General features: G+C 41.9%; 1 protein-coding gene across 3 annotated transcripts in view; it reads right to left on the bottom strand.

The window, feature by feature from the left end:
- Positions 1-14048, bottom strand: part of gramd4a (GRAM domain containing 4a) — a 46231-nt gene that overhangs the window by 14402 nt on the left and 17781 nt on the right. For all 3 annotated transcript variants that reach the window (XR_007882484.1, XM_051391869.1, XM_051391868.1), the window contains exons 4-5: positions 4156-4276; positions 1945-2006 (exon numbers count right to left, since the gene is read on the bottom strand). Coding sequence is in view for 2 of the 3 variants with exons in the window: in XM_051391869.1 (XP_051247829.1) it covers positions 1945-2006; positions 4156-4276 (183 nt within the window). In the remaining variant the exon portion in view is untranslated. The remainder of the gene's footprint in view (positions 1-1944; positions 2007-4155; positions 4277-14048) is intronic.

Below are 14048 nucleotides of genomic sequence, written 5' to 3'. Positions count from 1 at the left end.
CACTTTCAAAGTGAACCATACTGTGAAAATATTAAATTATAAATAAGCTTTCAAATCCTCATGTAACTTTTTTTTTTTTTTTAAAGTATATTTTTTGGGGGTTTTATTGCCTTTATTATAGTGACAGCTGAAGATAGACAGGAAAGGGGGGCAGAGAGAGGGGATGACACGCAGCAAAGGGCCGCAGGTCGGACTCGAACCCCGGACCGCTGCAGCAAGGACTCAGCCTCGGTACATGGGTCGCCAGCTCCACCCACCGAGCCAACCGGGCACCCATCCTCATGTAACTTTGGCTTAAATGTTTTAGCATTATATAATCTTTATAGAATAACACACACCAGCTGATGATATTATTTATTTTTCTAAAGATATTTTTGGGGCTTTATATGCCTTTATTTAATAGGACAGGTGAAGACAGGAAAGAGGGGATGACATGCAGCAAAGTGCTGCAGGTTGGAATCAAACGAACACTCCACCAGGTTAACTACCCTGCGCTCCTAAAGACATTAAAAGGTTAGCTGGGGACACACTTTTTTAACTGTGGCCTTAGTAGCATTAGCTTATTCTAGCTAACAGCCTATGCTATGTCCTACAGCTGACAGAATCTGCTGTCAGCTGTCACTTTAGCTGACAGAATCCATGGTTGTCAGCCAAAAATAATAAGTCTGTTATTGTCAAACTGTCTGACATGAAGGACCCATTTCTTTTCAATAATGAGGCAAAAAAAAAGAGGCAACATGGGAACGGCCAGTGGTAGGGGTGGGGCTTAGCAAATGGAAAATTACAGCACTAATGCTGAAGTGCCCCTGAGCAAAGAACACTTACCTCGGTTGCTCTGGTGTAACTGCTAAGTACACACTAATTGACACTAATTGACTGTGGTTGTACTGAACAACTACCCTCAGTGACTGTGAGTGACTGTATGAAATGTGAGGCTGAAAAACGCAGCCTGGGTGTGTGTGTGACGGTGTGTGTTTATCCCCTCAGTGAAATTTTAATATGCAATTATGGCAACATGAAAGCTTTATTTTTCTTCTGATGAAGACATTCTGTTAGAACCCATTATTTTGAATCTGTAGTTTACAGTTACCAAAGTCCCATCAGCCCAAAATGCTCTGTGCATCCTCTCTCCCTTACCTAACAGATTATACTCACTTTCTCTCTGTCCTTTTATCCACACAAACACACACACTCTTAATCCATCCTGAAAAGCCATTGACACCCACACACACACCTCCGATCCCAGTTAGAGCACAGGCATGTCTGCCCTAGATGATGATCTACAATCATAACCCATTTTCCAAAATTAGCCACTCTGTCTCTCCCTCCCTTTCTCTCTCCAACCCCCCAACCCCCCCCCACACACACACACACACACACTTTTATGGCACTGACATCAGCACATCTGTAGTAATGACTGCAATTAACCTCCATAGTAGAATTGTTTTTCATGAATTAATGCACTTTGTTATTGATTGCTTGCTCTTGATACAACTAATTGCACACAGTAAGTACACCATGTAAGTGTGTATTTTCTGTTGTTGCACACATGCTACACACTGTTGTATGTCCTAGAATAACCCAAGAACACTTCTGACACACACTGTCAGCACTCTCCACACTGTTCCCGTCAACGCCCCCACACACACACACACACACACACACACACACACACACACACACACACACACACACACACACACACACACACACACACACACACACACACACACACACACACACACACACACACACACACACACACACACACACACACACACACACACACACACACACACACACACACACACACACACACACACACACACACCCTTGATTTACTCCCACTCACGGAAGACGTCAAAGTCTTCCTCTCCAACTCATTTCCTGCTAGTCCCCCCAGACTACCACCCACCACCCTCTTTCTCTTCCTCCGGGTCTTACCTGTTCCATTGTTTGAGGGCGACTGCTGTTTCCGGGGAGGCTGTGGCGGAGAGTCCTCCAGCCTGGGCAGGGGGGCACATACAGAGAGACAGAGAGACAGAGGACGAGAGAGCGAGAGAGCGATGTGTTAGTCTTACTTCTCTATCTCCATCTCAGACAGAGTTAGACAGGCACATATGGGGATAGAAACAAAAAGAGAAGAAGCAATTTCAGTCTCAATCTGCCTTTGTGAAGTCAATACTCTCACTGTTACAATCCCTTAGCAGGTGCCAGCAAAAACAGAATATGCTTTAGACAATCAAACAGAAATAAGAGAGAAGAGCCTACATTGAGACGAAGACCGCATACACTTCTAAACTCACACCATAGTTTTACACTTCTGTACAATGTGATCCAAGCAAATTCTATGCCACTGTGTTAAATGGAGCAAAAATAGAACATGAATGAGTGTTTCCACAAGTTGTACTGACTGAAATAAATAGATGCAAATGCAATCAAATCAATCCAATACTTTATGGGCTTTGGCATGCTCGTTGCCCTTTTGTCTTTAATGGTTTAATGGTAGTCATATTTCTTGCTAATGGCCAAGAAATGCTAGCTGAAAAAGAAAGGATGTGTTGATATTCTCTCTCTAGAAACACAAAGCAATTCTTTGGTCATTACAAGTTAACAATTTCAGAACATGGTGCAAATTATGGGGAACACCGAACACAGTTTACTATCATAGAAGACTAAGGAGGCAAATGATCACAGTTGAGAAGCACAGGCTTTTTTCTTCAAAACTATTAATCTATTATCAAAACTAATGCCGAGTAACTTTCTGGTGATCATTAATTGACTGTTCTACTAATAACTGCAGCTCCAAAGACCATTTAACCATCATTAGCACTTTATAATGATGAAGTCATTATGAGGCTGCCCTTCCAGCGGACAAAACATGATAAAAGTGCCGTCTAGGTCACCGGTTCTCAACCTTTTTCGAGTTTAGATTCCTGTCTCACATTACGTGCTGCTTGTTATTTTATGCTCCACAACCACTTGGTGACTGTTTCACTACAAATGCATGACAACTTTCTGTGCACTGGTGCCCTTTATATTCTTTTTTTGCCCCTGCTGATCCTAATCCGGTATATTGCCAAGCACTATGCTATGGCTACCATCATCAAAACACCACATGAGGGACTATATTTTGGTAGAATGTTGTTTATCCCTCCAGCACAGTTGTGACTTTAAAGCTCTTCTGTACATGATGGTACACCTTACTGTGACACTTTTATTACCATTAATCACAGTATATTCACACCTGGAAAACCTCAGGAAACCAGAGTGTTTTAATTCTCACCACTAAGCTCCACTGCCCTGCTCAAGAACACTTGGGTAGTACCCACAGAAAAGGAGCACCTACATCTCTCCAGCTGGATACTACTGAGAAAGGATTAACTTTAGAAAACACCCAGGTCATGGTACATTAGTTCACCTCTTACAAACATTCTTGGAGGCCATGTTTCAGTGCTGATAATCACTTGGAGAGCACCAGTGGAATTTCCCACTGGCAGGCACAGAAACATCATCTGATCACACACGCAGCCGTGCATACACACCCTGGGTTTAAGGGTGGCTTGCTCCGTGCCAAGAGACGCAGGCTTTTACTGACACCCGCATAGCTACTGTGTCACAGTGTGCACTTGGCGACACAGACCGGCGCATGACTTGTTTCTGTTTTTTTCTCTCTCTTTCCGTCTCACTCCACACACACACACACACAAACCCACACACACACACACCCACACACCCCCACACCCACACCCACACCCACACACCCCCACACACAGACACACACAGACACACACACAGACACACACAGACACACACAGACACACACACTCTCTCTCTCTTATGGAGTTCCCCGCCTACCAAGTTGCTGAGGCCTCTATTTATAAACAGAAACCTTTGGTAGTACTGGGACTGACATACACAGACAGACAGACACACACACACACACACACACACACCACACCACACCACACCGACACATGCACACCCAATCAGATCTGACCTATGATAAACTCTGCTGAGCTGAAATGTTACAAAGTGCAGTGTCACCATTTCCTGTCATTCCCTAATTATTACTTCCCATCTTGCACATTTAGTTCTCATCTCCTGTCCGCCCACGTCATGCACTTGACTCTGCTCTCTGTCTTTCTGTCTTACCTGGACTTGAGCACCTCATTCATCTTCTGCTCCAGGTCTATCCTCTTGCTTCGCTCTCTCTCCAGCTCCTGCCGCAGAGAGTCCACATTGGTCTCTTCCCGCAGCTTCCTCAGCTCCTCCTCTGGAAAACACAACACAAGCGCTGGAGATCAGCATCTCAAATTTTGATATGAAAACAACGCAACCCCAAGAGCTCCACACACACATTCGGGGTCATGAAAAAGGCATCTTCAAAAGGCAGTGTTCAAGACAGTAATTCAAGCTTTATGTGAAACAAATTTCTCTAAAACATACAATCTAATCTAAAAAGAATATAATTAAACTATGGAAGTGGAAACAAATATGAAGTCATAGAAGTAGAGAGATTTTTGAAAAAACAGCCACTACTTTTGTGTCATTCTGGTTTCATCCCTCCTTCACCTTCACCTCAATCTTCCTCCTTGTCAATCAGCTCTTGGCATTAAGTGGTTTCAGGTATCGGTCTTTCTAAGCCTGGGGTGCAACATCAGCGGTGTTTCCTCTCAGTCTATTGTCCCTGACTAAAGAGACACATGAATATTGGAGGAGAGGAGGCAATAATAAGTGTGTACATGTGCAGAGGCAAAAATAAATGAATAATGCGTACATTTATGTACACAAAGAAAACAGGGAAAAGCACAGAAGTCTTAAAAACACACATAATTAAATCCACATATACAGAAACAGAGGAACTTTTCCATGGCTAGCAAGGCTTTTCTTTAAAAATTGATACTTTGTGAACCTCCATCACCATCTGCTGTGGCACAGCTTTAATTGTAAACAACATCAAACTGAGGATTTATAGGAAATTGTGCAGTATTACAGCACTATACGGTGTTGACAACAGAAGTACAAGCTGTGCCACTAGCACTAAGATCAATATCTTTCCATCAACACAAGAAACATTGCCTGAACCAGTGGTACCCAAAGGGACAGTGAGGAAAGTGATAAAAGCAGGGTCATGCACCCCATGCAAAGGGAAGTGTATATCACCTGGTCTCCCCCCCCCCCCACACAGGCAGTAGGGGATTCATATTACAAGAATTCAGCTGCCAGTTTTCTCTTTCTCATCACCTAATCTCATATCTCACTCGTCCTTTATCGCTTCCCATTAACCCTAATAAAACATGTATTGCAAGCACCTCCTGCATCTAACAAATCGGCGACAACGCTGTGTAGTCTTACTGAGAGGACATGCAGTGGATTTCCAGATCCCACATACAGTAATCTACTTGCTTAGAAAAATCTTCTTTTGCATTTCTGCTTTAGTAAGAGCAGTAGGGCACATTTCGGTCTTCCATGTGTTGGTTGGTGTTGGTTGGTTTTCTTTTCCAACGCTTCAATGCAAAGTAGGATTCTTTACTCTTCATTCACCTATGTCATATGACTTCCCCTACACTTTCACCTCTCCGCTGACTCAGTTTGCCAGTCTCCCTATCTGCTAACATAAAAATGTGTTTGTGGTATTTGTGCATGTAAACAAGACAGAGGGAGTGTGTGCGTCTGTGTGTGTGTGTATAAAAGTAAGCAAAAAGCCATCCAAAGGTTGCTATGGGCTAAGCAGCTTAGCACTGGCTAGGTTCCCCTGTGCCCAGAGATACACAGCCAACTGTAAACCTATTAGACAAATGGCTAACAGAAGCAGCATTGCACCCTGGGTGGTGTAGGCAGAGCTAGATCAGTGGTTTACGCTGTACTGAACGTTACATTTAACAGCAACAGCAGGGGCCCATGGCAATCTCAATAGGAAGAAATGGCTTAAAAAATTATTTAATACTTTGTCCCGTCAGTCAAACAAACTGGTTGAAAATGAAAGCAAAGAGTGACAATACACTATGTCAGCGATACTCAAGATTCATTTGGAGTCGCATTTCCAACCACCTGACGTATGCAATTCCAAGACTGCGAAGAGGGGGTTTTCGGTGAAAACAACTGCCTCTGCAGGTTGACGAAAGAGGTAAGACTGAACCAACAGCAACAGTTGCAGGACATTAAACCAAAACAATGAGCAGAAACATGCTAAAAGCTGACGGAAACTGCAGAGTCGGGCGATAATTCTCTGTGGGTTTGAATGTCCCCTTTCACATCACAACACATGTTTTCTCCTATTCTAAATATAAAAATATTGATTAGCACTGCTTTAAGTTACTTCAATTTGTGGTTGTCGGAAACACCGAAATTAAATGATTGATCACCCAAAGAACGGAGCCCTATAGTCAGACAGTTATACCTTTATAAACACAACGATGAATAACCCACAACTAAAACACAACACACAACATATATTGTATTTACTATACACATATGATGCTGTCACTCATTTACTGTTGTCCATACCCTCCCCTGATCCTGTTCACCTTTTACCCTCTTTAACATCACCACACTGTCGCTCCCTTCCCTCCCCCGAATTTCCTGCCCCCATACATTACTCCTTCCCTTCACCTTGTGGAATTTCTGTGTGTATACAAAGCTCTACACCCTTTTCCTCTCCATAGTTTCCTTCCTTCCACACTGACCACTTCCTTCTTAACACCAGAAACAGAGATGCCTCATTCCGTGAGTCCATAATACTGTGTTAGATGGGGGGCCGCAAGCATGTGATACAGCACAGCATGATACAATATGCTATGTGTGTCAGACACAGACAGAGTACAATCGTTTCCTGTTCCACAGAGGCCCTCTACATCAGATAGCATATTAATAATACTGTCAACATGCCTGTTCCGCTTCCAAAATTGGATTGCCGTCTTCTATATATAAATCTTCATCCTGGGTTACCATATCACAGGGTCTCTTTGGCCATTATGAAGGCTAGTAACTAGACCATTTATCAGAGACAGGGGATTAGCTAAATGCCATGCCAGGAGATGTCACTTCTAATAGCGTTGACCTTCTCTTCCATGCAGGGTTGCCATGAAACTCTATAAAAAAAAAAAAAAAAAGCTAAACACACAAATTATATTATCTTATATTATCTACTAATAAAGGTTGGAAAGCAGCAGGAAATACTAGTGATGTTGTGGGACAGTAATTACGTTATGAGGATGCAACTGAGGCCAAGTGGAGCTAATGTTTAGTTTAGTTTGGGTAATACAGTACAATCAGTATCAGATAAGGTTAAAGTCACAAGATGAAGATGGTCAAGTTGTAGTTAGGTGGTTAAAAGGAGGAGGTTAAAGGTGAGCAAAAAATTCTGAAATGTTGAGTTTTTAAGATATAATTTTAAGATTGCCATGGGTTAAGGTCCTGTTTGTCTGAGTACATTTGGACAAAATGGATGAACAAAACTTACTGTAAGTTCTAGTCAATTGGATGGTTTGAAAAACTTGCAGAGTAAACAAAAACACAATTGGGAAATGTTGTGGAGCCTTGGAGCAGCTCAGGTGGCATCAGCAAGACTCAAGTGTCATATGACAGACTTCCTTTATATCACATGGCGCAATCATTTTCAAAATGAACACTGTGACACAGAATTGAGAAATTAAGACCTGTACTTTGCTAACTACCATTGTATGCTTTTAATCCATATTTCGTTGAATTCAGCAGGCAGATCCAGACTCCACCTCAAGGCACCTTGCACCGGTTTCAACATTCAGCCAAGGGGACTGCTGTTTCTGTGGTCATGATTCACCTCTGAGGGGGAGCTGCTATTTTTAGTTGGCCAGAGATGAGTTTGGGTTTACAAATGAGGTAGACCTGGGTTAATGTACCAAGGTTGACCAGATTTGTGTTGACAAATATTTATCTCACTACGGTAGAGGTTATCTAGCAAATGGAGACTCAAAACTGATTGACATCATGGATTTTATCAGGTGACAGATACAACAAGGACGAGGCTATCAAATTCCTTGTTATTGATTTTGTCCATCTTGCCAGGGTTGAACAATAAAAAACAGAAGTTTACAGTACCACCTATATATAGTATATATACACACTCTGTACAATACAGTACAGTGTGGTTGCTAATCAAGGCTGGCTAATGTACAGAGGCCTTAGTTATCTTATTCAAGTTTACAGCACAATTTAAATAGGTTCAACTAACTAACCCTAACCCATAAATTCCTGACTTTGAAGCTAACAAACTTACTGAGGTTGAGGTTACTTTTGTGGCTTTTGATCTTATCGACAGCTCCACTGTAAAGCAGCTCAAAGCTATCAAAGGTGCAGTCCTCCAGCTTGCAAAAACCCATCCGTCTCTGCAGTCGGCCTGTCCCTGGCAAACTCGTGCAGGAGCGGGACGGCAGAGTGGCCGCCCTGGTTCTATCTTGAAATTGAGCCACGGTTACAGGTTATCCCGGTGCGATCCAGCTTGTTTAGCACCCTTTGCTACCTAATGACATAAAAACTTCTCAAATCCCATCAAACTTCGGGCTCCATCTTTACATGTCCCATCCCGAGACAAAGCAGCGGTCAGGGACTGGTTCCGCTGTGCTAATCTGTCACTAGTAACACAATGAGACTGTTCTGCTAGGCCTCCACAAACTGAGAGTGATGGTCAGTGGTCAGAGCTGGTCTGAGTGTGTTAGGCACTTGGTAAAAAGAGAAGTAGGGCAGTGGAGGTAAAAAGAGGTGGGGCTTTGCTGGGTGGCCAGCAGACTAAGAGGGCCTGGAATCTGAGATTTCTGAGCACACTGGAGCTGTCAGAAACACACACATTATGCAAGTTCATGTGTCAGTATGAGTTTACTGGAGTGGCTGTGTACATATTTGTGATCCATGTGTTATTGTTTGTGCATGCTCACATTTGTGTGCAGGAACATGTGTGCAAGGATACGTGCATGAGTACTGTACATACGCAACCGAAGCAAATCGCTTTTCATCTAAGCAGGCAAAGTTTTTAAGACCTCAAAGGAAAAGTACTGTGTGAGTTTTTCTATCCAGGTCAGAGACAATGGCTGCTTTCATTAAAGGAAGGTGGGGGCACAGGGGGTTGAGAGAGAGAGAGAGAGAGAGAGAGAGAGAGAGAGAGAGAGACTGCTTCACATTGGCCTCTCATTGTTCCCATTCTCTACAGTGTTTGCCACAACACTGGTTGACTTGAGCATAAAAGAAGCTTGGGCTTTGTGGCCTCCAGCTGATCTGCAGGTGTTAATACACCATTCATGACACTGACTGAGGAAAAGGAGAAAGGGAAGACAGGGCAAAGAAAATTTCCATCATATAATTATTACACTGTACTTCAGGTTGTACTTTGAATGAACAATGCAAGTACTGTATTTTGTCTTCCTTTTGTCTTTATTAATCTATCTTTTTAAACTGTCCCTTCCTCTCTGTGGCCTCCTTCCACTCTGGCCCTGATATCTCTGTGTGACCTAGATTTCACTCATTTGTTTCACTTTTTCCCCCTCTACAACACTGAGTTGACTTCATGGCTAAATCTCTTCAGTCCTCTTTGCAACATCCAAACAACAACCCTCCTTTTTTGTGCCATACTGTCTTTGGTGACAGCTTGTCCACATGGCACGGAGCCAGAATCCTTCACAGGAAATGTTACAGGAGTAGTTACTCTTGTCTCTCTGTGGAGGTCTAGGTTACTGTGTGTCGAGAAAGAAATACATGCAATAAATAACCAAGATAAACAATGTAATCCAATGTTGTGTCAGCAGGGAGGATAGCATCTGCTTGTTTGGAGAACAGTAATGTCATTACAAACCTCATAGATATCTGGTCAAGACTGCAGTCTCCTCTCAGTAATGGGAACCAAGTGCTTTCAGGGAAACGGCAAGGAAAACAAATTACATTTCCACGGTTCAACACTGTGCAAATGTGCTAGAAAAACATATGGAATTGACTGGATATAAAAAGGGCCCTTACATTCTCTGTTATAGATCATGTCAGTCATTAAGCTACTACGTTTATCCAATGAAACATACATACACTCTTGCTCAAGCGTAGCCGGTAGAACACATACAGCATGTCGTGGCCATGGTGCCTGGTCAAAAGACTGAGACTATGAATTTAGACTCTACCCACATGGCCACCTGTTGCATTCTCACGCGTTCGGCTACAGCTACTAAATGATGACTAAACACTACTGTATCTAAACACATGAGGGTACAGCTAATTTAGAATGTAAGAACTGGGAATTAGACAAGAGTACAGTAAGAGGAAGTAATGTAAAATGAGATGTTTGCACCAACTGTGTGTAGAGGTTACACGAATTACAGGTACATTTAACATGACATTCTCCTTCACAAACAATTACAGAGACCTCCGCTTCTGAGCTGTCAAGACCCATTCTGCCTCAACAACCTAATTTCCTTTTGTATGGAGCTCACCTGTGACAGAAAAGACTGTCTCCTTAGCAGGCACTGAGCAAGGTTTATTCATTATCATGCAGCTTGTCCTGTAGCTGTCTCGGAAGGAGAATGAATCATCATCAGAGTGTTAGTAATCAGTAATGAGGCAGAGTCCTCGAGAACAATCAATCACTTGCATAATTATCTCCAAGAATACAAAACTAAGACTTTTCAATTACTTCCATTTTTCTGCTGTATACCAACTCTCCAGATACTAAAAGGCACACAACATGCCTATCAATTACTTAAATCAATTCCTTATATATTTTACTTCTAAATGAATACCTTAATAAGTTTTCTTTCTTCTGTTTTGTCAGAAGACAAAATACAGCACTATACTGCACTGTCATCCTATCTAGCTTATGTAAGGACTCAAAAAGCACAGCTATTAGCAACTGCTGACAATGCTGCTGGGTAGCACGGTGGCTCAGTGGTTAGCACTGTGCATACACCAAGACTGTGCTGGGTTCGATTCTCAGCTGGGGCAGGGCCTTTCTGTGTGGAGTTTGCATGTTCTCCCCATGTTTGTGTGGGTTTCCTCCAATTTCTCCAGTCAGTGCCCTTGACCAAGGCACTGGCTTAGATTCAGAGATGGTCCCCGGACACTGTACAGTGGCTGCCCACTAGTACCAGTGCCACTGCTCCACTCCACTATACGTCATACTGTGTATGATTGTGTTGATTCTATTCAATTCTATTATAGAAAAAGATATTTCTGCAACAATTCAGTTTAACAGCAGAAACATTTTTGGCACTAAAGTATTTAAAAGGTCCAGTGTGTAACATTTAGGAGGATCTATTGGTAGAATTGGAATATAATATGCATAACTATGTTTTCATTAGTGTATAATCACCTGAGAAATGGAGTAGCTTTTTTTGTTTGTTTACATAACTACTGTTTTTGTTTGATTTGTGTAACAACTGTTTCCAAGATCAAGAATGAACATTTAAGCTGAAATGTAGAGCTATAGCTACTTCAACAAGACAATTCTCCAGCAACAGCTTGATTTTTAGCAATGTCGTCAATAATTCCAGTAGCAACAAGGCCCTGCACGCCCACACAGGTGTTTTCAATTATTCTGGTTAATTGCTCTTTTTTCACAGAAGACATTTTTGACATGTCACAGTAGGAAAGGCAAAGATGTAAATACTAGAATTAATGATGGCTGATTTCCATTATTTGGTTTCAGGGTCCTGGTACTGTGCATGCTTGCTCACTGTCACGGCTTACTGGGAGATTTCTAAAGAACTGAGCCACTGTCTGCTTTTCCTGCTATGACAGAACAAAATCTGAAATGGGCTATGGAGGGCATAATGTGACATTACCAAACTCAATGTACTTATGACAATGATGGCGGTGGTTGTACATTGTCCCGCCTTAACAGGTGCAACAAAACTAAGAGTCACAGAGTTGTCGATCAAGGAGCACACACACACACACACTTTAAAATTGAAACTATATCTGGTTCTTTAATATCTGTCAGTGGGAGTAAGATACTTTGTAATGTCTGTCTGATATACGCAACTATTCCAGGTGGTTTCACAGTACCGGGGGTTCCAGATGGTATTGTGACGAACACATTTCACTACAGACCACATGCAATTAATCTCTGATTCCACAAGCTTTTACTTATGCTGCTGCATTGGGCATGCGTGTGTAACCTTTATGTGTGTGTTCCTCTGCCCAGTGTGAAGTAGGACAGCAGCTAGGACACTGTATTGATCTCCAGTCACTGTAGTGCACAAAGCCCGGCCTGTTCACCCGCAGTGACCTTCAATACATGACCTCAAAATAGGATTCTCTCTCCCTCTCCCTCTCCCTCTCCCTCTCCCTCCCCCTCCCCCTCTCCAAATGTTTTGGAACTAGTAGTGGTAAAACCAATAAACCCAATTAAAGCAGGGCATGTTTATTACACAGTGCAATGTGAGAATATAGAAGCACTAAACATGTAGGATAAGGATGGACATCAACAGACAACATACAGAAAAGCACAGATGCACTGGACACTGCTTGTGTAGTCCATAGCTACATGTGTATGTGGTTTTTTGCTGGCAAATATTCTATCAGCTCAGAGTAAGAATAAGGTCTTGAATGCAAAAAAGAGACGGAAACGGCTAGAGATACCAACAAGCCAAGAGAAAGTAGACAAAAAGAGAACACACAATAACAAAGACGTTTAAAGGCAGGAGTGAAAGGGAATAAAAGCAAGAGAGAGCTAAGGAGAGAGAGAGAAAGGAAGCAATAAAAGCTTAGAACATTAGGCCTGCTCATATAATTACATGAGGTGATTTCCACTGGCACTAACCTCTACCATTTTAACACCAGTAGGAGGGTCAGTTCAGCTCAGCTGTCTCACCCATGGGACGTATTCTAGCTGATATATCCCTCTGCTTTTACATTTATTACTATAATAATCATAGAACTATCACAGGGTCATCACTCAAGGAAACCAGGCTCTCAGAGTATTTATTGTAATTCTTGCAGTATGTGAGGACTGAGAAACACAAAACAGAAACACACTCCAACCCACATCCATATATTCCAACATTGGTCATTTTAGACACACACACACACACACACACACACACACACACACACACACACACACACACACACACACACACACACACACACACACACACACACACACACACACACACACACACACACACACACACACACACACTATAAGTGCAGACAGAGTGCAGTTTTGTGCTAAAATACTTTGAATGAATGAAGGAATGAATGAATGAATGAATGAATGAATGAATGAATGAATGAAAATAATAATAATAAACATCTCTATTGTGTTTGTGTCTTCTGTGGTTGCTGCTACAGAAATCTGCTCTCTGAAGCAGCCAATCTGCATATATTGAAGGAATAAATGACCTACTCATTATCTGATTACTGAGAACTTCATTATTGGAATTTGAAATTTGTCAGTCAGTGAGACAGTCTGTCATAGCTTTTTGGTCTTTTTTGATCACATACAAGTAAGACCATCACCAAAACACACTGACACAACTCTAGCACTATGTTGGATTCGCTTTAATCTCACTTTTGAATTTGAAGTAAAAATTTATATTAGCTTGTATCTCATCTTACAAAATAGTGAAATGATTCCGATCAATGATTGATAATGATGATAATGCCCACCTGTAATGTCTATAGTAACATGGCTAAAACCAGCCGAATTCTCAATAATTTAGATAATCAACACTGTTCATCAGGGGATGCTGTTCTTCCTAAATCTGTGGATTATGCTGCACATGTGACCATAACCATGTCTCAGAAAAGACACTGTTGTTGAGTTTATCCGAATGCAATTTTTCAGTGCTTTCCACAACAAAAAATAATAAACATAAATAACAAAAATTATTGAGGCAGCCCAAATCCTGGGTAGATTAAACCAAAATGATCTCCATCGCTAGGTATTGATAGGGGTATGTGGGAAAATATGTTTTTGTAATTTGAGAGAACTACCTTACTTACCTGAAGCTTACCCACACAAACACATGTTTAACCAACAGCATTTAGAGACTACTGCAGCACTTCACATGGTCTATTTAGAATAA

This window comes from Dicentrarchus labrax, unplaced genomic scaffold (assembly GCF_905237075.1).
Source record: "Dicentrarchus labrax unplaced genomic scaffold, dlabrax2021, whole genome shotgun sequence".
NCBI classification, from domain to species: Eukaryota; Metazoa; Chordata; class Actinopteri; family Moronidae; genus Dicentrarchus; species Dicentrarchus labrax.
Note: the sequence above shows the minus strand (reverse complement) of the source record. Positions and strands in the feature narration are given on the sequence as shown.